Below are 26313 nucleotides of genomic sequence, written 5' to 3' on the forward strand. Positions count from 1 at the left end.
AATTCATGATTTCCCCCTGCTGTTAGCAGGGAACTAGGCCTACCTACAGTATGTGTGAGCAGCACAGTGACAGTAGCTCATACTTAACAGTTAACACCCTTAATCATATTCAAAACACCAACTAGACACGTCACTTCCATTCATGTGCACATGACTCCACCTACTGGAATATCTGAAGAAATTATTTGGCATTTATTTGTTTGGTCAATAGGGCAACATGCCCGTACAAAATGTACCATATAAGCTTCTGCAAAAATACCAAAACTACTACTAATTTAGTTACTGATGTGCAAATTTAATTACTGTGGTCTTTTCAGTAATGCATGTATTGGCTACATTACAGATTACGTCATCAAAACCGCGACAGCGGCGGCAGTTGTGTTCATATTGAAAGTGAAGCCGGCGAGTGAATGAAATAAGCCGCTGTCATAAGAAGATGGAAAGAGTTTTGTGTAAAACACACGGTGAGTACCGTACACGTTTATCAGTGTAAAGATTCTTGTTGAACAGTTTTACTCTGTACGCAGTATGTGTTCACAAGCTGTAGTCTAGCTCCAGACAACGATGCATGGATGCGAATAATAATAAAAAAAAGTATAGAAAAAAAAATGCTAATTCTATTTGTGTTATTCAGGCAGTACATGTTTGTTGAAGACTGGTGTAAAGGAAGGACCGAATAAAGGCAAAAGTTTCTATGTTTGCACTGCGCGTGATGCAACGCCCTGCAACTTTTCACTGCCCACAGAGTGTGTACTCACCTTTTATATGCATTATAATAATGTTAGCATCATTTTATTTCCCCTATATCCATGGACACATTCACATTGGAATAAGTGGTTTTGTTTCTCATCTGTATGGGTCTGTGTGTTGTTGCCCTGCTCTGAGGATATGTATGTTCTTCAGGATCCCCCCATCTCACTGCCTTCAGCATGAAGACTCCATGGTTGAACTTCAAACACTAATTTACAGTGAAAAACAGGACAAATATAAGTAAGGATTATGCTTTATACCGATCTACTGTGAGACTGAAAATTTGAATTGTTGGGGTCCGGGGAGGACAGATCCAGTAGAAACAAATATGAACAATGAAGAACTTGGTTTGGTCAATTGAGAGGATACAGCAATGACTAATTAAAATAGTTATTAAAATCATATGCAAACTCAGTTGGTATTATTTCTACAATTCTGATAATTCTATAAATGTTCCATACAAGGAGTTCTGTTCCACTACATGTCATGAATGTGGTTACTTGGAGATAAAAGAGACTCAATCTCCTTAATTCATAAGCAAGTGTTATAGGTTTGTCTAGTCATAAATCCTCTGAACATCTATGACAGCTACTGAACACATGGAGACTCGTTCTTTTGTTTTGGTCATGTTTTTCAAATCTCCAAACAATCTTTGTAATATAACAGTGAAAGGAAGAGAGGGAAGGATTATGAATCCATACCATTAATACTTTATTTCTTTCATAATAAGGTTGTTTTATCGCTGTATGCTTGGAAAAACTGAGGGACAAAAGTGGTGTGGGTGTGTTCCGTGGAAAGAGGTGATTTTTAAAATATTTTTTATATTTGTGTCCACAATATACTGTATAAGTAAATCAGTCTTAAGACTTTATGAATATATTTCTTGCCACAATTCAGTTGTTTTACAACCTTCTTGCAGAAAGACCCTGAGAGACGGACTGATTTGTCAGACAAAGATATTCAATCCTCCAGCCTCACTCCAGTCAGGAACCCTTTCAAAGTCAAGACAAAACAAGGCAAATCTTCAGAACACAGGAGGGATCCAGATGCTGAAAATGATAGAGGAGAGGTTAAAGGTGAAAATAAACATGTGAACGGTGAAGATCATGGTAGTGCTAAAAAGAAAGAAGGCCGTTTCAAGACAACAGAGATAGAAGGGAATAATAAGAATGGCCCGGTTCGTCAAAGTGTCTTGGACAGAGAGGGGAAAGACTCTGGAGGTTCAGAGTCCTGGAGGAACAAGAAGCTTCCCGCTGGGATAAAGATAAAGAAGAGAGTGTCTGATGATGAGAGACCGAGGAGCACAGCTGAGGACGAGACGTGCCCTGAGAGTCCAAACTCTGTGAAGGAAAGTGTTCAAGGACCGGGTGAATCTGAGACCAGCATCAAAGTCCCGCAAGAGCAGAAGCCTACAAAAAAAACAAGCAGCTCTCCCCAAAGCCCTTCAAAAAGCTCATCTGGATGTGATAAGAAACCTTCAGTAGAGAATAAAACCAAGGATGACTGCTCAAACAAGCAAAGCACTTCTAATTCAAAATCAGTCACAGATAAAACTCAAAGCCTGGAGAGCAAGAGCCAGTCACCTTCATGCTCCACATTAGGGGATGTGCCAGTTCCTGAAAAGCCCTCAGCACTCAATGTTCAGAAGACAGTACCAAACCAGAGTCAGGAGAAGGACCAGAAGGGCATAGCGCGGTTCGGTGAGTGGAGTGATGAGGATGATGATGTTCAGCTGGTGTCGGTACAGCTTCCCACCCAGCAGAGTGCTCCGACTCCAGCTGCACCTGTTCAGAAAACACTCACCTCTTACCCTGGTTTCCAGCCTGCCTCTAAAGGCCAGGGTCAGTCTGAGGACCTCCACAACCATCTCACAGCCCAGCTCAAGCAGAAGAAGGTTACTCGCTCTTTATTGCTTTTTTTCTTCTTAAGTACAGTTAGTATTCTGTGATAGTTACAATAATAGTGATATAATTTACATTCGATTTAACTTATGTTGCTTAACAGTCACTTTTTATCCCTTTATCGGTGCTTCATCTTTTCTCAGGCCACTCTTTCAGTGGTGAATGTATCTGCTCTGCCAGATAAAGGAGAGCGTTTGAAGAGTCAGGTGAAGGAGCTGGAAGAGGCCCTGGAGTCTCTGAGCTTGACCACAGCTTCTCTGTCTGGTAAAACTGATGCTATTCATATGTGACTTGAATATCCCTCTGCTATGAGCATGGTTTTTATTTAAATTTAAATTTATTTTGGTATTTTTTTAGGGGTGGGGTGCACTACTGTTCCAAAGTTTGTGGTCAGTAATTAAAAAAGAAAGAAAGAAGAAATCATAACTTTTATTCAGCAAGAATGCATTAAATAATCAAAAGTGACAGTAAAGACATTTTTCCCCAGTTTCACAGACAAGGCTTAAGCTAGTCCTACACTAAAATGCATGTTTGAGCTGTTTCAACTGAAAGAAACTTGCACTGACAAATCTTAAAATGTGTGCAATTATTTTGTGTCAAGATGCACACCAGTTATTTTTCTAAGACACGTTGGTAACGCTTCATTTTACAGTCCTGTTACCCATGTACATACTATGCACTTATTATAGTAATTACAATTACTGGGTAATAACTAGGTACTAACCCTGAACCTACCCCTAAACCTACCCCTAACACATGTACTTTCTAGGTAAGTACACTGTAAGTACACGTAAGTACTGTACTGTAAAAGGAAGCGTTACCCACACGTTTATAAAAGTTACTTAAATAGCCTAATTGAACTAAGGCTTAATCCTAGCTAAGCCCTGTCTGAGAAACGTTGTTAAATGTTACAAAAGATTTCTGTTTCAAATAAGTTCCTTTTGATCTTTCTATTCAACCAAGAAACCTGAAAAAAAATATTAAGCTGCAACTGTTTTTAACATTGATAATAATATTAAATGTTTCTTAAGCACCAAATCAGTATATTCGAATGATTTCTGAAGGATCATGTGACACTAAAGACTGGAGTAATGATCCTGAAAATTCAGCTTTGCCATCACAGGAATACATTACATAAAATGTATTAAAATAGAAAACAGTTATTTTAAATAATAATACTATTTACAATATTACTGCTTTTACTGTATTTTTGATTTAAAAAATGCAGCCTTAGTGACCATGAGTGACTTCTTTCAAAAACATTTAAAAAATCTTACAGACCTCCAACTTTAAACGGAAGTGTAAATGTGAGGGTGAAACAACTGTCCCAATATGATAATAAATGAAAAAGCCTCAATATAGGAATTACATTTTTGAAACCCTGATCTTTTTATGATTATTTCTGAAACAAAAAATATATATTACCAAAACTGATTTACAGCGTTTTTTCAATATTTGAAAAAAATGTTTGCCTTCGCAAAATCATTTGTTATAACTAACATGCAGGGGGTACTCGATCTTGACCTTTCTATACATACTCATTGACTCCTTTTGATGTTACATCAGCCATAAGGTAGTCCATATTTGACCTGTTGAACATATTTCTGGCCAAAGGGTACACAAAAGGGTATAACCCTTTTTCTTTATAAAAACTAAAGGTTAGTTTAGGTTGTAAAATATAATTTGGTGCGGCACCCCAAAAATGTAATGATTTTTATGCATTGATAATAATTTATCTTTATAAACTTAATACCCTCATACTGTGGAAAAATTGTTGAAATATAAATGAATTCATCTAATTATTTAAATGTAGAGTCTCAAGATAAAGACAGAGCAGAGGCAGAACATAAGCCCACACACAGCCTGTCCAATCCATTCAGTCGTCCTGGTGGCACCATCCTCCTGCCCACAGCTCCAGCTCCCATGCTGAAGGAATCTTCTGGTGCCTCGCTGGGCCTGAACCTGAGCCAAGGCTACACCCAGATGTATGGAGGTATAGTGTTTAATCTCATTCTCTTACAAATTGGTGTTTTCTGTGCCCATTTCATTAGTAAGTGTATTGATGTTCTGATTTGGCCGGTTGTCTCTTCAGTGAATCCTCAGAGCCAGGCTTTCTATGGTGGAAGGATGACTGAGAACAGACTGCTGGCTGTACGCAATGCCACCACTGAGGTCATCGACCATCTGCACGACTCACTGGAGTCCTGCCCTACAGAAGACACAGAGGTACAGGATCCCAAAGGAATCAAGGTAAGTCAGTTCAGACTATAAATCAGTATTATTTTGTTTATCCCATTCATTCATTCTTAAACTGTTTAAAAGGTGACTAAATGCACCATAATACCATAGTCTAAATTACAGAAATGTTATTATACAGCTCTATTGCTATAAAGAGATATTAAAGATATTAAATTTGTTTTGTGAGTTTTTTTAGTTTTTTTTTTAGTTAGGAGTCATTTATACTGTACTCTTAAATATTGGCACAATTATTTTTATTTAATTTTGTCAATTGTAGCAGATATGCACTTATGCAGATATAAAACGTACATTGTTTCTCTTTGGAGGAAACCAAATCAAAGTATTGATGATCTTGTACGTGAATTACCTTAGTATGTAGCACCTTACTATGAGTATGTATTTTAAATAAAAGATAGTGAGTGTTTGAAACTTGTTTTTGAAACAGCTTTAAGAGAGATGAGCATACTTAGCTAGTTTCTCATTTTTTGTGCAATAGTTGGAATGGTTAAATAATGCTTTTATAGTAAGATGGTATATGAAAGTCACTTCACATCATTTATACCATCTTACTAACTAAAACAGCATTATTTAACCATGACTTTGTCATGATGATCTTCACAAGGTGGAGCTGTTGCCTCATCAGAGGAAAGCTTTGGCCTGGCTGCTGTGGAGAGAGACACAGAAACCCTGCGGAGGAATTTTGGGTAATACTCAGTGCTCTTATAAGAATGATTGGTGTTTCAATTTAACAAGTATTTTAGTGTATTTCTATTTTATTTATTCAGCCAGTCATTACTGGAAAATAAGCCCTGAGAAGATGATCAGGATCCCAATGTGATGCAGAAGGATTTTGCATCATACTGTCAAGAGTTTTGCAACATTACATTATTCATTAATTTTATTTAATTATTTATAAATCATTTTACTACTGCACATGTAGACCCAAATTCTACAAACACAAAAAATACAATAAAATATAAAACATAAAACAAGATGAACCATATATGGTATCAGTTAAAGGGATGGTTCACCCAAAAAATAAATATTCTCTCATCATTTACTCACCCTCATGCTATCCCCAATGTTTATGACCTCCTTTCTTCCGATAAACAAAAACAAAAAGTTTTAGGAAAATAATCAATTTGTGTGAATCCATGTAATGCCACTGAATGACTTCTGTTTATGATGCTTAAAAACCACACACATCGATCATGACGGTAATCCAGATGACCTCAGTGGATGAATCTTCTGAAGCAAAATGATAGGTGTGTGAAAGAAAAAAAAATATTTTTTAACTTGAACTATAAATCAATGCTTCCAGTGTTCTGTCATATGAGTGATCACGAGAGGGACTGAAGAAAGAAAGTCATATACATCAGGGATGGCATGAGGAGTAAATAGAGAGAGAATTTTCATTTTTTGGTGAACTATCCCTTTAAAAACACACACACACTAGTCCTAACTTGTCCTAAAAAGATTTTTTTTTTTACACAAACTTTAAAACTATTGACAGATGCAAGCCTCAGACCCACAATGGAAAAAAAACTTGATCCCCTTTAAGGTTTAAATACATCTGTGAAATAATAAGTGTGTTTGTTGATGGCAGTGATCTAAACTTCTGGCGAAGAGTGATGGGCTCAGAAACAAATGCAGGAGCCATTCCATGCACTGCTTTAAAAATATACAGCAGGACCTTATATTTTATCCTGAGCTCAACCAGCAGCCACCTGAGTGAGGCCAAAATAGGAGAGATATGTTTACTCATAACTAACTGCAAGCGTGAAATAGAGGCCTGGTAGGACCCCACATAAAGAACATTACAGTACAAACACAACCCCCAGATTGCTTACTTGATCGTGAAGAGAGGCTGACCACGGACCTAAATAAGTCTTAATCTCTGTCTTTCCCTGAACAATACTGTGAGCCATCCAGCTCTTAACCTTATCCGAACACAACAAGAGTTAAATAAAAGTAGAATTATCTCCTGGGGCCTATACCATGAAGCCGGTTTAGGTGGCTAGCCAGATATGTTTCAGTTTAGTTTGTGCCAACCCTGGGTTTTAGGCACCATGAAAGTGGTTTGGCTTTTAGCAGTGTTCATCGCCATAGTAACTTACGCTCCATGGCTAACCTGGTTCGGGGCAGGTTATGTTCCAGGTAAGAGGTTGCAAAACGAACTTGGACCAATCAGCTGTGAGCACAGTGACGCATGTCTGATGCGATAAAGTCACTCCACCTGTTTCTACTCCAAATTAAAGGTCACTACATAGCAAATGATTTTTAAAGACAAAATCATCTGGCTTTTAGTAATGCTTATTTAGAATAATAAATTTGTATGATTTAGAAATTATTTATGTAATTATTATACCCTTTAACAATCTCACATGTACAATTCAGTTCATCAATTATTATTACGCAGATTTTAAATGAATAAATATATAAAGGTAATATAAATACGCTTTAGAATCTATGAAAGAAAAGCTATAAAAAAAATAGAAAGCTATAAAATGACTACATGTGAGCTTAAATGTTCAATTCTCTCTATACCTTTATCGACTGTATAAACTAACTTCACAACTTTTAATTGCACTGATATACAGTAGCGAGACTTTTTCTTTTAGTTGTCCTCTTTCATAGACAGCTATTTTCTTCTTGCTGTGTAAATTTGTTTAAAATTCCTAATATTTAAATACTTTTATTTAATAAGTGAATTGCGCTTCTTCTCTCGCGAGAAATGAATTTCAATGAGTTTTGAATGAGTTTCACTCTTTCTCAGCATGTGATTGGCTGTTCGCTACTGATGTCACACTTAAACTCCTAATCTCAGGATCAAAGCCTGAGTTGACAGAGAAAGTTGATGATCAGCATCATGGTACCAACAAAGCCTGGTTGGATTGGTTTGGTTTTGTCAACTCGAAACTAATCCTGCAACCCTGAGTTTGTTCAACTACCATCATGGTACAGGCCCCTGGTTTCAAAGGGAGATATATTTGTATGTGTTGTATATTTGTATATAAAGTGGTAGGACGCTATATTAAAAAATAAAATAAATCAATCCCAGAGGCAGCATATACATATTATACTTGTCAAATAAATAAGTGGAAATGGTCACTAAATATTGATTATACAGCTTATACAACCAAAGATATGTAGCAAAATGGTTTCCTGAGTTTTAGTGGTATTTGACCATGGAGTGCTGTGATTGACCAATAACAACCCAGTATTCTGGAGAGCTGAGCAATAATCTTTCATAATGCAGGAAAACTCTTGAAGCCTAATATTAAACTACAGCTAGTTCAGTTTACAGTCTGCATAAAGACAATTTTTCACCATGAAATTAAGTCATTATGATTTTTCTTTTCCCATTTGCTTCAGTAGCAAAAGAATATATCCATGACAATATTTCCATAACTTTCTCAAAGTGGCAAAAAAAAAAAAAAAATTATTATATCAGTCAGAAAAGGGAGAGAATTTACTGTCACTCCCTCAGCTTTTTTGTATTTTAACACCAATGTAATGTATAACACAAATGCACATTTAAAAAACTGCTAGATTTATGATGTTAATAACTGTGGAAATGTCATCATAGTCTGTGAAAAGGTTTCATTGAACTTGTTAATATTATTATTATTATTTTTTTTTTAAGCTGATGACATGGGCCTGGGAAAGACCCTCACAATGATCTCCCTCATTCTGTCTCAGAAGAAGAAGGATGAAAAACTGGAGGAATGGATCTCTAAAAATGGTATCCATCAATGATTAATAGCTCAAACTCTTAGATGGTGTGTGAGTGTGTGTGTTTTGATTTTCTGCCATGCCTGCTATTTTCAAAGCTGTTGTATACTCTAACAGATGCAGAATTGTATGTATCATAATTACCATCCTCAGATTCCACCATAGTGGCTTCTCAGGGGACGTTGATCATCTGTCCTGCTTCTCTGGTGCATCACTGGAAGAACGAGATTGACAAGCGTGTGAAGAGTAGTCGCCTCAGTGTGTATTTGTACCATGGTCCCAACCGACAGAGGAGTTCAAGCATGTAGGCCATGCACTTACATACACACCAGCAGCAGAAGGATCATATACACATATATCTGTGAAGCATTTAACGAATCATACATATTGCATGATGAAACTCACATGCTGAAAAATCTTTTGAGTCTTCACTCTAATTGTTAGTTTTGGTTTGGCTGAAGGCTACAGTTTGTCCGGTCAGAACAGTGATGTCTCACTAAGGTAATAATCCAAATTGTTGTTAAACGTGCAAAGATGTGTGGTTAGTATGATGCACGCACACGCAAAATCGATAGAAACTCCTCCAATTTGGACTAATACACTATATTTCACTCTATAAACTACATACAATAATCAGCCTATCTTCTTTTTTCCTTTATCATCCGTCTACTCTCTTCTCCATCACTTCACGAACTCCGGTGGAAAGTTTGGAATAGTCCATTTCTTGCTGAATGACTGGGAGACTCCATGTGTCAAAGGGGGTCACTTTCTACAGCCACCCCCAAATTGCTTAGCTTAACTGAATATCTTTGGAGTCATTGGAATGGTTATGACTTTTTTTCAGGTTGAATGGTGGCCGTCTCGCTTCCCCCTGGTGGCTGTGAGCGGAAAAACCCCCCTTGCAACTTTGGGCCGACGGGCTCTTGCTTCTTAGTCTCTCGTTTCTTAGTCTCTTGTTTTTCACCATAATGTTATGGATTACGTTTGATAACACAATACAAATATATACTATCTCAACATTTATATGCTAGCCTTCTGTGTATCATAGCCCTCAGTGGACATGGCTCCATGCGTTCGCCAGCTTCTGTGAAAACAAATGCACATGGCCAGAGGGAGAAGATGGGAGGGAAGAGAGTCGCCAACGAGTTTTTATGACAGTGTTGTCAAATATCTATTCCGAAGCTGTAGGGGGAGCTCTATAGAGAAACCTGTGAGCAAAAAGCGAGAATACAGCGAAGAAATTGCCAAAACTGCATAGTGCCGCTTTAAATTTAAATCTAGTTGGGAAGGGAGTGCAGACAAATAATCTTGGCTACAGGTCGGGTGTAATTTTTGCCATTAACCTGTATTTCCGCAGATCTGACTCTTGTCCAACCCAGGAAAGACCTGAACAATTCTCCCTACAGGCCAAAGAGCGCGGGGCAGTTGTTATGACTGTGTCACCGACCTGCAGGTCAGCTTCAGTCTTCCATTTCTGTCTGATCTGGAGGTTGGGTAGGTAGTGCCAAATAAAGTGCCTCCATTAGTAGTCAGCCAAGAGATGGCTATGTCTCCATCTCTTACGGCTTAGGAGTTCAGAGTCTTGGTATACCACTTGCGGTAATGAGGCATCTCGCCACCCCATCAACAAGAGTTACTGGATCTAGATCCGTGATGTCCGAAGAGGTGTAACCAGTGGGTTTGGAGTTGAGAATTCCCTCTATTTCTATGAAGACAGTTCTCAGCACTTCTTCTGTAACTGTCTGGCCCACCTTTATAGTGTAAGGTCCAAAGCAATCCACACCTGTTGAGTAGAAGACGGGTTGATGCATCCTCAATCTGGTAGGTGGGAGGTCCGTCATTCTTGGTGGATGTGGTTGTCCCTGCCATCTCTGACATTCTGCACATTGTCGTTTGTGGTTTATGACTGCGGCTCGTCCCTGTATCACCCAGTATTTCCTCCGAAGTTCAGCAAACACTCTATCTGGTCCTGGGTGATGTAGCCGATCATCATGGTCCTTGATTATCAGTTTGGTGATTGGATGAGAAGAGTCAAGGACAATAGGATGTATCGTATCATCCTCTAGCTGGCTGATTTGACGGAGACGACCGCCAACGTGTATAAGTTTCGAGTCCTCATCAAATTCCGGGGCTAAGCACAGCAAGCGACTATTTTTTGGCTAGGATTTACCTGCTCTGAGGTAGGACAGATCCTTTGGAAATGAGTCAGTTTGGCTCTGATGAAGTACTGCAAGTTCTTCCGGTTATCCCAACAGTGGCCGCCCCGTTGGCATGCTGGATCTAGGCCTTCAGTAACTCTGGAAGTGTATGGTACTTCTGTGGATCGGGAGTAGGTGGAGTGGAGATTGATAGACCGCAGAAGATTGGCTTTCTCAGTTCACTGTCCTGATCAATGGTCGTAAATGGTGGCATCTCTGGCCAGTGGTCAGTTGTCTGTCTGAGTAATTTTGGTCCCTTATTCCATCTGCTTTCCTGGCCTAGGTCACAGAGCAATTTTCCCTTTGTGATGTCATCTGCGGGGTTCTCCTTTGATGGAATGTACAGTGGGGAGAACAAGTATTTGATACACTGCCGATTTTGCAGGTTTTCCCACTTACAAAGCATGTAGAAGTCTGTAATTTTTATCATAGGTACTCTTCAACTGTGAGTGACGGAATCTAAAACAAAAATCCAGAAAATCGCATTGTATGATTTTTAAGTAATTAATTTGCATTTTATTGCATGACATAAGTATTTGATACATCAGAAAAGCAGACCTTAATATTTGGTACAGAAACCTTTGTTTGCAATTACAGAGTTCATACGTTTCCTGTAGTTCTTGACCAGGTTTGCACACACTGCAGCAGGGATTTTGGCCCACTCCTCCATACAGACCTTCTCCAGATCCTTCAGGTTTTGGGGCTGTCGCTGGGCAATACGGACAGGACCTTGAGATGCTTCTTACGGAGCCACTCCTTAGTTGCCCTGGCTGTGTGTTTCGGGCCGTTGTCATGCTGGAAGACCCAGCCGCGACCCATCTTCAAAGCTCTTACTAACATCCCCTGATCCTAGAGTTCTCTAGACTGAGAATAGCGTTAGAGAACATTTTGCCTGAGGATGCAACAGAGCGATTCAAGTATCAGATCCTTACTGACCATCTTAAGTTGGAAGAAGCCCTACTTGTGGCAGACTCATACAGTAACTCAAGCTTTCCTTTCACAAACACCATGAGAGCCCTCAATGAAAAGTATGGCCAGACCCATCAACTAGCCTTACAACGCATTGCAGAACTGATGGATGGACCAAACATTTGCAGTGGAGATGTGAAAACTTTTCGCATGTTTGGACTCCAAGTGCATTCCCTGGTCAGTATGTTGGAACAGCTGTGTCAGAAAGGCAATGTCGAGTTTGGAGTGTGGGTCACATGTCCAGACTGATGAGCAAACTGCCACATGATCTCAGGTCGTCTCATGAGGTACACACATCCTCTTCATGTCACTATTCCAATATCATTGGACTTTGCGGAGTAGCTTGAGTACGAGCTACACTGACTATATCAGTCAGTCTAGAGTTTCGACAGTGCAGAGGAGGGAGCTGAGGAAAGACTCAAACCAACTGCTGCTAAGAAAGAAGGGGTTAATGTTTACTGTCCATACTGCAACAACAACAGACATTTCCTGAACGGCTGTGAGGACTTTAAGTTACTCAACAAAGAGCAGAAGGTGAATTGGAATAAAGGCCAAAATAGATGCTGGTGCTGTGGCCGTAGTCATCATGCTGCCAATTGCACACTGAAAGCCCTCTGTCCATCTTGTAAAGAAAGCACGTGCTGGCCCTACACAATGTAAATGACCAAAGTAGAGCCACCGAAGAATCCGTTTCAGCCAGTGCAGTCTTGTGTGTGGATTGTCCAACCTGTGACAATAAAATTTTGCTGAAGGTGGCTAAAGTTCTGCTCCAAAATGGCAACACATCCATGGAAGCATATGCAATTCTCGATGATGGGTCAGAGCGGACCATTATCCTATATGAAGCTGTGCAGAAGTTGAATCTGAAGGGACAGCCAGAGGACTTGGTTCTCCGTACAGTCAGGCAAGATACACAGACCCTTCAGGGGATGGCTGTGACCTTCACTGTGTCTTCAGTGGCTAACCCTCGTAAGGCTTTCAGGATACGGAACGCATTCACAGCCAACAGCCTGGGTTTAGCAGAGCACAGGCATCCCGTCAAGGTACTCCAGAAGAAGTACAAGCACCTTGCAGGCCTGCCACTACAGCACCCTCACAAAGTGAAACCAGTAGGTCTCATTGGTTCTGACTGCCCTCACCTCATCACACCCATAGAACCAGTCAGACTGGGTACACCTGGTGGCCCTGCTGCTGTGAGAACACGCCTAGAATGGACACTACAGGGCCCAGCCCAAGAACTAACCAGCAGACTTTCCCCACAGCAATGTTTCTTCACCAGCTTACAGCCCACTCAAGACGTTTATGCGAATGTGGATAAACTGTGGAAAATGGACATTCTTCCATAATGAAAAGGTATCCATCCAACTTCTCCAGGACAGTGAGAGAATCCAGCACTATGCGACCCCTCTCCTACATGCCAAAGGTATGCCATGTCTACATGCACCCAAAGAAGCTGTCCTGGCACAATTAAGGGGAATATAGAATCGGCTGAACAAGAATCCTGATCAAGCGTGGCCTACCAAGAGAAAATAGTCAGGTTACAGCAAGCTGGCTACATCACAAAACTCACTCCTGAGCTAGTGGACTGTTCCGAAGAGAGCTGGTACATTCCACATCATTTGGTGGAGCATAATGGAAAGAAAATGGTTGTCTTCAACTGTTCGTTTGCTTACCAAGGCCACAACCTGAACGAGTACTTGCTCCCTGGTCCACCACTCAGTCCTTCTCTTCTGTCAGTTCTTCTGCGATTCAGAGAACATTCCATCGCCATTAGTAGAGACATTCGTGGGATGTTCCACCAGGTACGCCTTTTACCTGGTGGAGGACAAACCGCTACTGAGTTTTATTTGGAGAAATCTTCAGAGAGACAAGGCCACCAGATGTGTATGAAATGGCAAGTACTTCCATTTAGAACAATGTGCAGTCCTTGCTACGCAACATACGATTTACAGAAGCACGTCCTGGATCACAGTGAGTCTGAAGACACACAGTTCTCAGTAGAGAAATCTTTCTATGTTGACAACTGCCTTCAGAGCTTCACTTCAAGTGAGACAGCGAAAGGTCTTGAAGACAGACTCCGCAGCCTCTTAAAAGTGAACTAAGTAACTTTTTTACCTTAACCGAACAGCTTTGGAGTCATTGTAATGTTTATATTACTGATTTCGTGTTGAATGGTGGTCGTCTCGCACCCCCCTGGTGCCTGTGAGCCGCAAAACCACCCTTGCAACTTTAGGCCGGCGCCCTCATTTCTGATAAAATGAGCATCAAACAGAAATAACCCGGCGCCGTATACATGTGGTAGGGCGCGCGCAGCTCCTAAAGGGGCCATAGCTTATTTCCACTCGTTACAGCGTCCATCCTACTGAACAGGTACCGTGTACAGGGGGAGGGGATCCGGCCGTGAGTGCGAGCCATCTCTGCATGAGTGCTATTCACGACAGTATAAGTACTCCACAGCGACTCTAGGGGTCGCTGTTTGACAAAAACGGAATTCCTACTTAGTGCTGCTTTAAGTTCCAGAGGCTTTGACCTAAGACGGTGGGCGAGCAATGATCCATCAGCCATCAGTCATCAGCCACCTGCCAGCTGATGCTCGTTCGCAAAGCAGCATCCAATGGCTCAGCGAAGGTCATCAAGATGCACAAGAGTCAACTCTTGGGTTAGACTGGCATTGCTCATCAGACACTCTCTCCTATAAGCAGCGTAGGACAGACATATACCATATCCTCGCTAGCCAGTATGACCCCATAGGCTATATTGTGCCATTCACAATATGGGCCAAGGTGATCTAACAGAAGTTATGGGACAAGAAAAGAGAGTGGGACCATCCCCATCTGCCTGAGAACCTGTTGAACTTGTGGAAAGCATGGGAGAGTGAGCGGCATGGTTTACAGCACGTTGTTTTGCCGAGGTCTTACTGCAGTTAAGATCTGGATCACCCTACCAGCATGAGGAAGATCCACATTTTCTGTGACGCTTCAGAGCGAGCCTACGGTTCTGTGGCCTACTTACGAACTGAAAACCTGGAAGGTAGAGTGGAAGTAGCCTTTGTAACCGGTAGATCTCGGGTAGCCCCGAAAAAACAGCAAACCATTCCACGGTTGGAGTTATGTGCAGCACTCACGGATGCACAACTCGCAAAGTTCTGAAGACAGAGCTAACTTTGCCCATCCACAGTGTTACTCTGTGGTTTGACTCCACAACTGTCCTTACCTGGCTGCTGTCACACTCATGTCGTTTTGAAGTTTTCATAGGCAGCAGAGTGGCAGAAATACAGGAACTCACAGAGTATGATAACTGGAGATACAGTGGGGAGAATTTGATACACTGCCGATTTTGCAGGTTTTCCCACTTACAAAGCATGTAGAAGTCTGTAATTTTTATCATAGGTACTCTTCAACTGTGAATGACGGAATCTAAAACAAAAATCCAGAAAATCACATTGTATGATTTTTAAGTAATTAATTAGCATTTTATTGCATGACATAAGTATTTGATCACCTACCAACCAGTAAGAATTCCTGCTCTCACAGACCTGTTAGTTTCTCTTTAAGAAGCCCTCCTGTTCTCCACTCATTACCTGTATTAACTGCACCTGTTTGAACCCGTTACCTGTATAAAAGACACCTGTCCACACACTCAATCAAACAGACTCCAACCTCTCCACAATGGCCAAGACCAGAGAGCTGTGTAAGGCCATCAGGGATAAAATTGTAGACCTGCACAAGGCTGGGATGGGCTACAGGACAATAGGCAAGCAGCTTGGGGATAAGGCAACAATAGTTGGCGCAATCATTAGAAAATGGAAGAAGTTCAAGATGACGGTCAATCTCCCTCGGTCTGGGGCTCCATGCAAGATCTCACCTCGTGGGGCATCAATGATCATGAGGAAGTTGAGGGATCAGCCCAGAACTACACGGTAGGACCTGGTCAATGACCTGAAGAGAGCAGGGGCCACAGTCTCAAAGAAAACCATTAGTAACACACTACGCCGTCAAGGATTAAAATCCTGCGGCGCACGCAAGGTCCCCCTGCTCAAGCCAGCGCATGTCCAAGCCCATCTGAAGTTTGCCAATGACCATATGGATGATCCAGAGGAGGAATGGGAGAGGGTAATGTGGTCTAATGAGACAAAAATAGAGCATTTTGGTCTAAACTCCACTTGCCGTGTTTGGAGGAAGAAGGATGAGTACAACCCCAAGAACACCATCCCAACCGTGAAGCATGGAGGTGGAAACATCATTATTTGAGGATGCTTTTCTGCAAAGGGGACAGGACGACTGCACCGTATTGAGGGGAGGATGGATGGGGCCATGTATCGCGAGATCTTGGCCAACAACCTCCTTCCCTCAGGAAGGGAATTGTTGTACATTTTCTCCTCCATTGATAGAGGCTGATAATACACTTGTCTGTGGCCTGGATGTGCAGGTGGCATAGGCTCATATGCTGGGGTCTCGGACTGATGAGCTGGAATGTGTTGGGAGGAACGAGAGTACCTGTGTTCAGAGGTGGGTCAATGTAACGCACTTGTGGTGGTACTATATCATGTATTGAGGAGGAAATGTCCATGTTTCTGAAATCCTCAGCTAATCCAGGGCGCTCATCCATTATAGCTGGGCACAGTTCTCTCATGGCAGTAGGTGGTGTTGGGTTTGTCCGTGGGGCTGGAGTAGGACTGAACCGCTGTGGAGTCTCAGGGCTCACCACTGGAGAAAAAGGGACCTGGAGACAGCACTGGAAAAGTCACTGGCCTGGAGGGGGCTCCCCTTTCTGCCTTAAGACTTTGAAGTTCCTGATGTAACATGACATTCTGTTGTCGCATCAGAAGCTGGCTGGTTTGTAGCCGCAAGTCGGCATTCTCCTGTTTCATCACCTGTAGCATTGCTGTAAGCTCTACTACTTCTCCTCGCCAATCGGATCTTTCACTTTGCCATTCATCTCTCAGTGTCCACTTATCATTTTCTAACTCTTGACTGACAGGAGAAGACGATCGGGTCCGTCCTACTATACTTGGTGACTGGACTCTGCTATGGCTGAAGTCTGGGAGTGGCTGTCGATGTGGTAATGGCTCACCAAGCTCGTAATCCACTAAATGAGTCGGTGGGTTGATCATTCTTCGTGGCCGCACGACAGGCACTTCTCCCTTGTGTTGAGACATCTCTGTAGCAATTCACCAATCCGGCTCGAAGGACCATGAACATTTCTTGTGAGTCTTTACTCTAATTGGTAGTTCAGGTTTGGCTGAAGGCTGCAGTTTGTCCGGTCAGAATAAGGATGTCTCACTGAGACAGCGATAATAATAAGGTAATAATCCAAATTGTTGTTTATTAAATATGCAAAGATGTGTGGTTAGTGTGATAGAGGAGATTCCCCCTTCTATGTAAAGCGCTTTGAGTGCCGAGAAAAGCGCTATATAAATGTAATGAATTATTATTATTATTATTATTATACATGTACAATCAAAAGAAACTCCTCCAATTTGGACTAATACACTATATTTCACTCTACAAACTATATACAATATTCAGCCGATCTTTTTTTTCCCTTTATCATCCGTCTACTCTCTTCTCCATCACTTCGCGAACTCCGGTGGAAAGTTTGGAATAGTCAATTTCTTGCTGAATGACAGGGGTAACTGGGAGAGTCCATGTGTCAAAGGGGGAGACTTTCTACACATGCATACACATTCAGTGGTGCCAAAAATGACTTGGACACTTCAGTTGCACAAACTTGTAAAATTGCTATTACGTGAAATACAAATAATCAAACCATGTGACAATTATTTACTCCAACAACTGTGCATTTTTTTGTTGATCTATGAAGTCTGCTCCCCTCAGGTTTTTGCTACATTTATTTAAAAATAAATTCCACTGGGCTATTGGTATTGGTTATTTGATTTTTTTTTCTTTCTCAAACAACATTTATACATTTCTAAGTGTCCAAATACTTTTTTGGTCACTGTGCAAATTAGCTTCAATCAGCTCTCATAAATTCTATTTCCTGTTGTCTTTGTCTTTTTTTTTTGCTTTTGCTTGTCTTTTAGCTTAATCTCTCTTCCTGTCTTGCCGTTCTGTGTCTCCACCAGCCTTGCTGAGCATGATGTGGTGATCACTACGTACAGTCTGGTCTCTAAGGAGATCCCTGTGCAGAAGGAGGATGCGGATAAACCTTCTCGAGACTCTGATCATGTGGTATGAATAGAGACCACAACATTTGAATGATTCTGAGATGTTTGAGGGCCTGGACCTGTTAGTTTTGTTTTCCCAGTAAGTTGATTTAAGTAGCTATTTCTTCTGGTTGTAGGTCTCAGACCTGCCGCCTCTTTTACGTGTTGCCTGGGCACGTGTGATTCTCGATGAGGCTCACAACATTAAGAACCCTAAGGTCCAGACGTCCATGGCGGTGTGTAAGCTGCGGGCCCGATCCCGCTGGGCTGTCACTGGAACCCCTATTCAGAACAACCTGCTGGATATGTATTCACTGCTCAAGTATGATTCGTTTTGACTCTTTCTTGCTACATTTTGAGACTTATCCCAAGACTTTGTTCAGACAGGCAGCAAAAATGTGTAGGCATAAGGCGAAAAATAAAAATGTTTGGCATATCTGATTCATATCCATTTTTTGTGTAGTCTGAGCAGAAAAAAACTGATAAGATCAGATTTTTTTGGAATGTTTTTTTTTTTTGGGAGACTTAGAGACTAAGCTATACATTTGATCAGATCATGCAATGCCTCTGATGTCTAACATCTGATCTCGGCTTTGTTGGCGTCATACTCTATTGTTCGAGCTGAGGAATAGAGTGCATCTCAATTTGTTCAGTCATATCTGATTTTAAGTAGATTTTTCCATGGTTCAGGACACAACATATATGTAAGGCCACACACCGTGCTCAATAGTGTTTACAGCTGTGTCTGAATACACGCATTTTTACTATTTCCTCATATGGAGATTTGACATTGACTATGTAGTAAATAGAGAATTAGTGAATGATTTTGGGCAGAGCATGACTTATGCCTAAGTCATAATCTCTGTCTGTCAGAACCAGACTGTGAGCCATCCAGCTCTTAACCTTATCCGAACACAACAAGAGTTAATTAAAAACACAATTATCTCCTGGTTTCAAAGGGAGATAAATTGTGTACATATTGTATATTTGTATATAAAGTGATAGTTATAAATAAAAAATGTAAAATAAATATAAATCATGTCCAGAGGCTGCATATACATATTATACTTGTTAAATAAATTAGTGGAAATGATCAATAAATACTGATTTTAGTTCCATATTTTTTTTATTATGTGAAAATAAAAATACAGCTTAAATGAGAAAAATGCAACAACCAAAGCTATGTAGCAAAATGGTTGCCTAAGTTTTAGTGGTATTTGACCATGGAGTGCTGCGATTGACCAATAACAAACAATTATTCTGGAGAGCTGAGCAATAATCTATCATAATGCAGGAAAACTCTTGGAAACCTAATATTAAACTACAGCTAGTTCAGTTTACAGTCTGCATAAAGACAATTTTTCACCATGAAATTAAGTCTATGGACCATTCTCACATTTCCGTGGTTCTCAGAGGTAGGAGTAAATATGATTTTTGTTTTACCATTTGCTTCAGTAGCACAAGAATATATCCATGACAATGTTTCCATAACTTTCTCAAAGTGGCAAAAAAAAAAAAAATTAATTATATCAGTCAGAAAAGAGAGAATTTACTGTCACTCCCTCAGCTTTTTTGTGTTTTAACACCAATAAAATGTATAACACAAATGATAGTGTAACAAATGTGTACATCAATTAAAAATATATATATAAAACATTGTTAGATTTATGATGTTAATAACTGTGGAAATGTCATCACAGTCTTTGAAAATGTTTAATTGAACTTGTTAATATTATTATTTTTATTTATTTATTTTAAGCTGATGACATGGGCCTGGGCCTGGTATAGTTTAGTCTCTTTGGATAAAACTGTCTCCCAAAAAACAAACGTTCAAAAACGTTCCAAAAAAATCAGATTTTATCAGATGTCAAACAACATGTGGGGTAAATTTCAAGAGCCAAGTTTTTTTCACGACTTATGCCTACACATTTTTGCTGCCTGTCAGAGCATGCTGGACAGTGAGAGACAATATATGCATGAAGATTTTACACATTCAATTAAACCTGACATCAACATGCGTTTTGTATTTCGTAAGATGTTTCTGGATATAGTTTAGCAGAGTTACACCTTCATTCCAATCCATATCTTGTATGATCAGAGAGAAATCCGATCTCACTTACCTTCACAAAATGAAAGTCATCACTTTGATATTAAATAAGAGATTGCATTAACTGAAACATTTCATTTCTCATGTTTTATTTCTTTATAAACCCCTCAGTAAAGGATTGGATTGTAAGTGAAGAAAAGAGGAGAAAGTTTGTAAAATTCTCTCTTTGGAGAGAAATGAGAGAAACAAGATCCCAAGTGTTATTAAGTGACATAATTTCATAAATAATCTGATATTGTTGATTCAGTCGAGTGAGTGAATAACAAGAGCTGAGTATCTGTTGGCCAAGATTCTGCAGCACAGTGATTGAACGTTTCAGTCCTTCATAGAGATGTATTATGTGGCAGACTACTTTAACTGCTGTTGTTTTTGCACATGCTGTGCAGGTTTTTGAGATGCTCTCCTTTTGATGAGTTTAAGCTGTGGAAGTCGCAAGTGGATAATGGCTCAAAGAGAGGAGGAGAGAGACTGAACATCCTCACCAGAGCACTGCTGCTTCGCAGGACCAAAGACCAACTGGACTCTTCTGGAAAACCACTGGTACACACACACACCACAGACAGAGACACAGACAGACACAGACAGACACAGACAGACACAGACAGACACAGACAGACACAGACAGACACAGACAGACACAGACAGACACAGACAGACACAGACAGACACAGACAGACACACACAGACACACACAGACACACACACACACACACACACACACACACACACACACACACACACACACACAATGTGTAGTTTCCATAGTCTTGAAATTAATATAAACCTCAGGCTTTGAAAAGCTTTATTAGGGACATTTTAAATTGTGGTTTCCTTACCTGAAAATTAATAAAATCCTAAAATGTCTTGGAAATTTCTATAGAGAGCATAATTTTTTTTTAGTTATGCTCAGACTATTTAATCAACTAGAAATTGTTTTTTTGTGAGTGTACTCTTAAGTGATCCGTTATCACAAATGACAAAAAAAGATTATGCAGATTTATTGGTTACCTGAAGGAATCTTGTAACATTTTTGCTTTTGTTTCAGGTGTCTCTGCCTGATCGGACCTGCGAGGTTCACAGGTTGAAGCTGTCTGAAGATGAGCAGGCTGTATATGATGTTGTGTTTGCACAATCCAGGTATACCGTGTCAATGCACCCCAGTTTTTATGCATATTCAGTACATTACTTGACATTTTGCGTGCATGGTGTCTCATATGGACATTGGCTTGTCTTTTTCCTCCCCAGGTCCACACTTCAAAACTATCTTAAAAGACATGAAGAAGGAAACACTAAAAAGGCAGACAATAGTAATCCTTTTGAGAAAGGCAAGCAGTCTCTATCATAACATGTTCTTAGCTAAGGACTGAGTATTATTAAGTGTTTAGTCTTACGTTTTCAGACTTAAGCTTCAGTTACATATTCCAAAATTGGGAGTTTAAATACGATGAGGTTTAACCATTGACTCGCTAAATTGTTAATGGCATGTACACCTGGCTGGTTGTACACATGAGTGGTCATGAAGAGGTGTGTATGCACACAGTTAATACAATGGGAAAAAAACAAAGGCACTTTGTCTAATTTATCTTCTCTTTTCATATTTGTAACGTGATGGACAATAGAAACTGTTTTATGTAGATTTATTGGCATTATTATAGTTTCCCTGTAATGATTGTGCCTGTGTCTCAGTTGCACGGGAGTTTGGGATGTCTCAGCAGGACTCGCTGTCTTCCTCTCAGCAGCCTCAGGCCTCCAGCACCATCCACATCCTGTCACTGCTGCTGCGTCTCAGGCAGTGCTGCTGCCACCCGTCTCTGCTCAAGAAGGTGATGTTCCCTCACTGTCTCACACACACTTAATACTCTTGTTCACATACTGATGTGTGTTTTTCCAGACTCTAGATCAGACAGAGCTCCAGGGAGATGGTGTTGCTTTGTCTCTTGAAGAGCAGCTGTGTGCTCTGTCTCTCTCTGAGCCCTCAGACTCTGACCCTAAAGACACCGTCTCTCTCAATGGCACTCAATTCTCCTCTGAGCTCTTCCAGGACGCTCGTGAAAGCACTAAGGTGAACATCCTCTGCCGTACCCTGCTGCGTCTAATGTATCTGCAGTATCCACCTTATTTTTAATGTAAGCGATCTCTGACACTATGCTCTTTGTGATGTTATTTATTTATTTCAGATTTCAGCCATACTGACAAAGTTGAGAGAAATTAGAAAGAAAGATCAAAAAAGGTATGTCAACTACAGTTTTAATTTAGGTAAACAATGAAACCTTTAAATATCTTTTATCAGTAGTAGATCCACATGAATAATGTGTAGGAATCATGAATATTCTGCATGTCACCATATGGAGTTTTAAAGCGGAAACTAACAAAAACTAATTTTAGATCAACCTGAGAGTAATTTTCCACTGAGGAAATTGTCATTAGAAGACAAGTTGCAACATGTTTTCTTTACTGTGTTTTATTTGAATTACTATCATTCTTTCATGTTGAGATTCCTTACCCAAAACCACCTTGTACTTTTTGTAATTCCGCTTGGCAGTGTGATTGTGTCTCAGTGGACCAGCATGCTGAAAATTGTTGCTGTTCATTTGAAGAAAATGGGTCTGACGTTTGCGGTAATTGATGGCACGGTCAATCCCAAACGCAGAATGGACCTAGTGGAGGAGTTCAACACTAACCCTAAAGGACCACAGGCATGTGACTTATTCCTTTTCATTGAGATCACAGAGGCTCAAAGAAACTTTTCATTTATTGTATGATTTATTGAATGTCTGTAATCTCACTGACTGTTAATGTTATCAGTTGCTTTTCCCACTGACTTCAGGAAGCGTTATGTTCTTTGTTTGTATGATTTCGCAGGTGATGCTGGTGTCTCTGTGTGCTGGAGGTGTGGGTATCAATCTGATTGGCGGGAATCATCTGTTTCTGATTGACATGCATTGGTGAGCCTCTTCACAGGTCCTCAAGAGATTTTAATGATGCTTAATGAACATTTATTAATGATAGTGTCAGTTATACACGGAAGATCTTTATGTAAGTGACTCTTGTCGCTTATTATTTGAATGCTGGTCACACCATCAGTCTGAAGACTATTTTACAAAATGAACAGGAAAATGCAAACAAAATGGCTTTGGTTCATGCTGCAAACTGGTATGCAAGTGTAATGATTAAGAGAGACTACAGGAAAATGTATATGAACTGGGCCTTCATTCACAGGAACCCAGCACTAGAAGACCAGGCATGTGATCGGATCTATAGGGTGGGACAATCCCGGGATGTTACAATTCACAGGTGAGGATTTGTATTCAATAATAGACAGTTACACAGTCAAGGAGAGTTTAATACTGCCAAGAAAAAACAGCTGTTTGCTTCATGAATGAGGCCCTGTTTACACCTGGTGATACGATGCGTTTTGGTCGATCAGATCACAAGTAGACGAGGGAGACACATTCCCCTTTACACCTGGTGTTTTAATCCGTAAATGTATTTGTATATGCAAGTGTTTTTTTCTTTCAATCTATTGGACAAAATAAGTTAGCTAAATATACATATGAACGTGCCCGGAGATGACGTAAAAACATACAGAGAGCAGTAGCTTTTGTTTCTGCTCTGATAGCCGCAAGACCACACCGTACGCGGTGAGTGTGTGTTAGAAATCAGGAATGGTGAGAGAACATTGTGCTTGACTTTTCGTCTTCAAACCAAACTTGAGTCTTTAGCCGACAAAGTTAAATCCCTTCTTGCTAGTGCACTTCCCATAATGTTTACAGATTAAGTCAGTAGACGGAGGAGAGTAGGTGGTCTTTTGTGGCTGTTCAAACACATTCAACCACATAAGCGTCATAACTATGAAAGTGAAAAAAAAAAAAAATTCAAATTTTTGAAAGTGGTCTAGCTCAACTTTTTAGACCCCATTTACACCTGTATTTAGCGTCACATACGATCCGATCGACCAAAACGCTTCTTAATACCAGGTTATGGCTTTCAGCATAGTTTCCTATCATGCAAGAAAACATTAGCAGGTGATAAAAATCAAACAATCAGACTGATTTCATACTGTCATGTGGGTCAATCTCTTTACAGGTTTGTGTGTGATGGTACAGTGGAAGACAAGATCTCTTCACTACAGGAGAAGAAGAAGGAGCTGGCTCAGAAAGTCTTGTCTGGAACTGGATCCTCATTCACTAAACTGTCTCTGGCAGATCTCAGGGTCATCTTTGGTGTGTGATGTGCATTTTATTTCAGAAAGTAAATATTAATCTACAGTCTCAACTTCATTTTATCTGCTTTTGTTATTGTATTGTATCCTGTTTTGTATCACCAGGAAAATGTCATGAAAGCAATGACGTTATATTCAAATGCTGCATGTTTATATAGAATAAATTAAAAGGATTACACTGTTATTATCTCCTGTCATACAATATTCTTTTTATAATTTCTCATTTATGCTATTTATGTGCCTCTTATGTTAAAGGTTCCTAATTTGGTTTTAAAACTAAGTTGAAATAATGTGGGCTAACGGCTTCAACAGAAGTAAATACTATCGATTAACAGTGTTTGTAGCTCACAGTAAGGTTGTCTAAGTTATTCTAAAAAATAAATTATATGGGGAAATTGAATGGAATTTTTACTTGCATTTACCTGACTTGCATTTATTCCAAACAACAACGATCCAATCAATTCCAGATGGACAAAATCAAGTCCCACCCTACATTTTTTGTTTTGTTTAAAATGCCATTTTACTTATCGCGACTTAGACTATCGCGACTTCCATTTTATGCCGATTTTAAATTCTTTGGTCAGTTTTGAAAGAAAAAAATATATAAGAAAATGAGAATACGCATACAACCACAATATAAATATATAATTTAACTCTCCTATCACTAGAAGAAAAAAATCATCCTGCGTCAACATTCTTAAAAGAGAATGTTCGGCCGTTTAATGAATATGGTTGCTGTAGCATATGTTCAACTTAGGCATGGGGTCATTGCTGCTCGAATGGTAGCTTGGTCAATTTAATGGCCATCAAATATTCAATATTGATAACCTCCATAATTAAGGTAGTTCCCACCCAGGTTATCAGCCTCTACGATGATTGGTTGATATACCAAGAGAATCTAGCCTTTTTTTTTTTTCAGTGGTGGACGAAGTACTCTCATCAAGTACTTGAGTTAAAATATAGAAACTCTAATAAAATATTACGCCAGTAAAAGAATTAAGTACTCCGTTTCAATTTTACTTGAGTAAAAGTAGGGGGTTAATGTACTTAAATGGGTTACAGCTCAGTCTGACATCTCATTTGAATTATTATGAATTGTCAATAAGCCAGCACTAGTCAATAAAGAAGATTATGCAGACACTTAATATGTATTGATTAGCGAGTAAGAAAATGTTTTTATTTTATTACCAAAACTTGTCATACACTGATAACTACTGCTAAAACTGACTGATAATTGTGTGCAAACAAGTGAAAATAAAAAAATATACCAGATAATATTTAGAAAATGTATACAATATAAAAACAGACATCACATATTGCAAAATATGTTAACCTTTTAAAAAGAACACTATGCAAACATAGTTTTACATCATTTGAAACTGCTAAGACAGTGGAGAAGCATGGGCATTAATCTGCATTGTTTTAACTAAAGTTTTTACATAAAACCTAATATAGGCCCATTACCATAATTCTAAAATTGGTTAGGGTGCTCTAGTAAAGTGCAGATCTAATGTGTAAGCAACAGCTTCACCAAAAGAAGAATAACAATGTACAGTGAGCCATATAAGATTATTTACAAGTCATTACTTTTACAAATAATTGGAATAAAATTTCAAAAATATTATTAGTCTGCATTTGCATAGCTTAATGCGTATCTATTTTGACATGTCGTGTTATTATCCCTATGTCAATCATTGCAAGTTCAAGAGTGAATCCCATGCATTTATATGTAGATGACACTTTTGAAATTTTGCAGGTTATTTTTATTTGTTAGTTGCACTGCAAGGTCACATTTCCCGACTCTTCACCCTAGTGTACCGACATAATGTTTCTAGCATTTTGGGTAACATTTTGAGGCCAACCCATGCTTTCAGCAGCCTTGGTTCTGTAACCATAGGTTTTTAATAGGTAAGTTTTCTATACCTAAATGATAATCTATGGCTAGTTGTGCTTTAAATGAATTTAATGCATGACATGGAAGCACCACTTGATGAAGAGTGCATTAACGTTTTTTAATCTGGGCTGGT

General features: G+C 39.7%; 1 protein-coding gene across 1 annotated transcript; it reads left to right on the forward strand.

Moving 5' to 3' along the window:
* The first annotated feature begins 359 nt into the window (after window positions 1–359).
* Window positions 360–24467, forward strand: ttf2 (transcription termination factor, RNA polymerase II). Its single transcript, XM_056241601.1, has 23 exons — window positions 360–464; window positions 635–746; window positions 904–990; window positions 1481–1550; window positions 1670–2644; window positions 2795–2915; window positions 4465–4644; window positions 4744–4901; window positions 5512–5593; window positions 8536–8634; window positions 8778–8928; window positions 17877–17982; window positions 18095–18279; window positions 20451–20604; window positions 21110–21201; window positions 21310–21389; window positions 21751–21887; window positions 21956–22126; window positions 22242–22294; window positions 22607–22760; window positions 22927–23009; window positions 23284–23358; window positions 24151–24467. Exons 1-23 carry the CDS (start codon window positions 437–439, stop codon window positions 24293–24295), a joined length of 3498 nt encoding a protein of 1165 aa, XP_056097576.1. The 5' UTR covers window positions 360–436; the 3' UTR covers window positions 24296–24467.
* The last annotated feature ends 1846 nt before the right edge of the window (window positions 24468–26313 follow it).

The sequence above is a fragment of the Rhinichthys klamathensis genome, unplaced genomic scaffold, assembly GCF_029890125.1.
Source record: "Rhinichthys klamathensis goyatoka isolate OS25496 unplaced genomic scaffold, OSU_Roscu_1.1 h1tg000021l_1, whole genome shotgun sequence".
Lineage (NCBI taxonomy): Eukaryota > Metazoa > Chordata > Actinopteri > Cypriniformes > Leuciscidae > Rhinichthys > Rhinichthys klamathensis.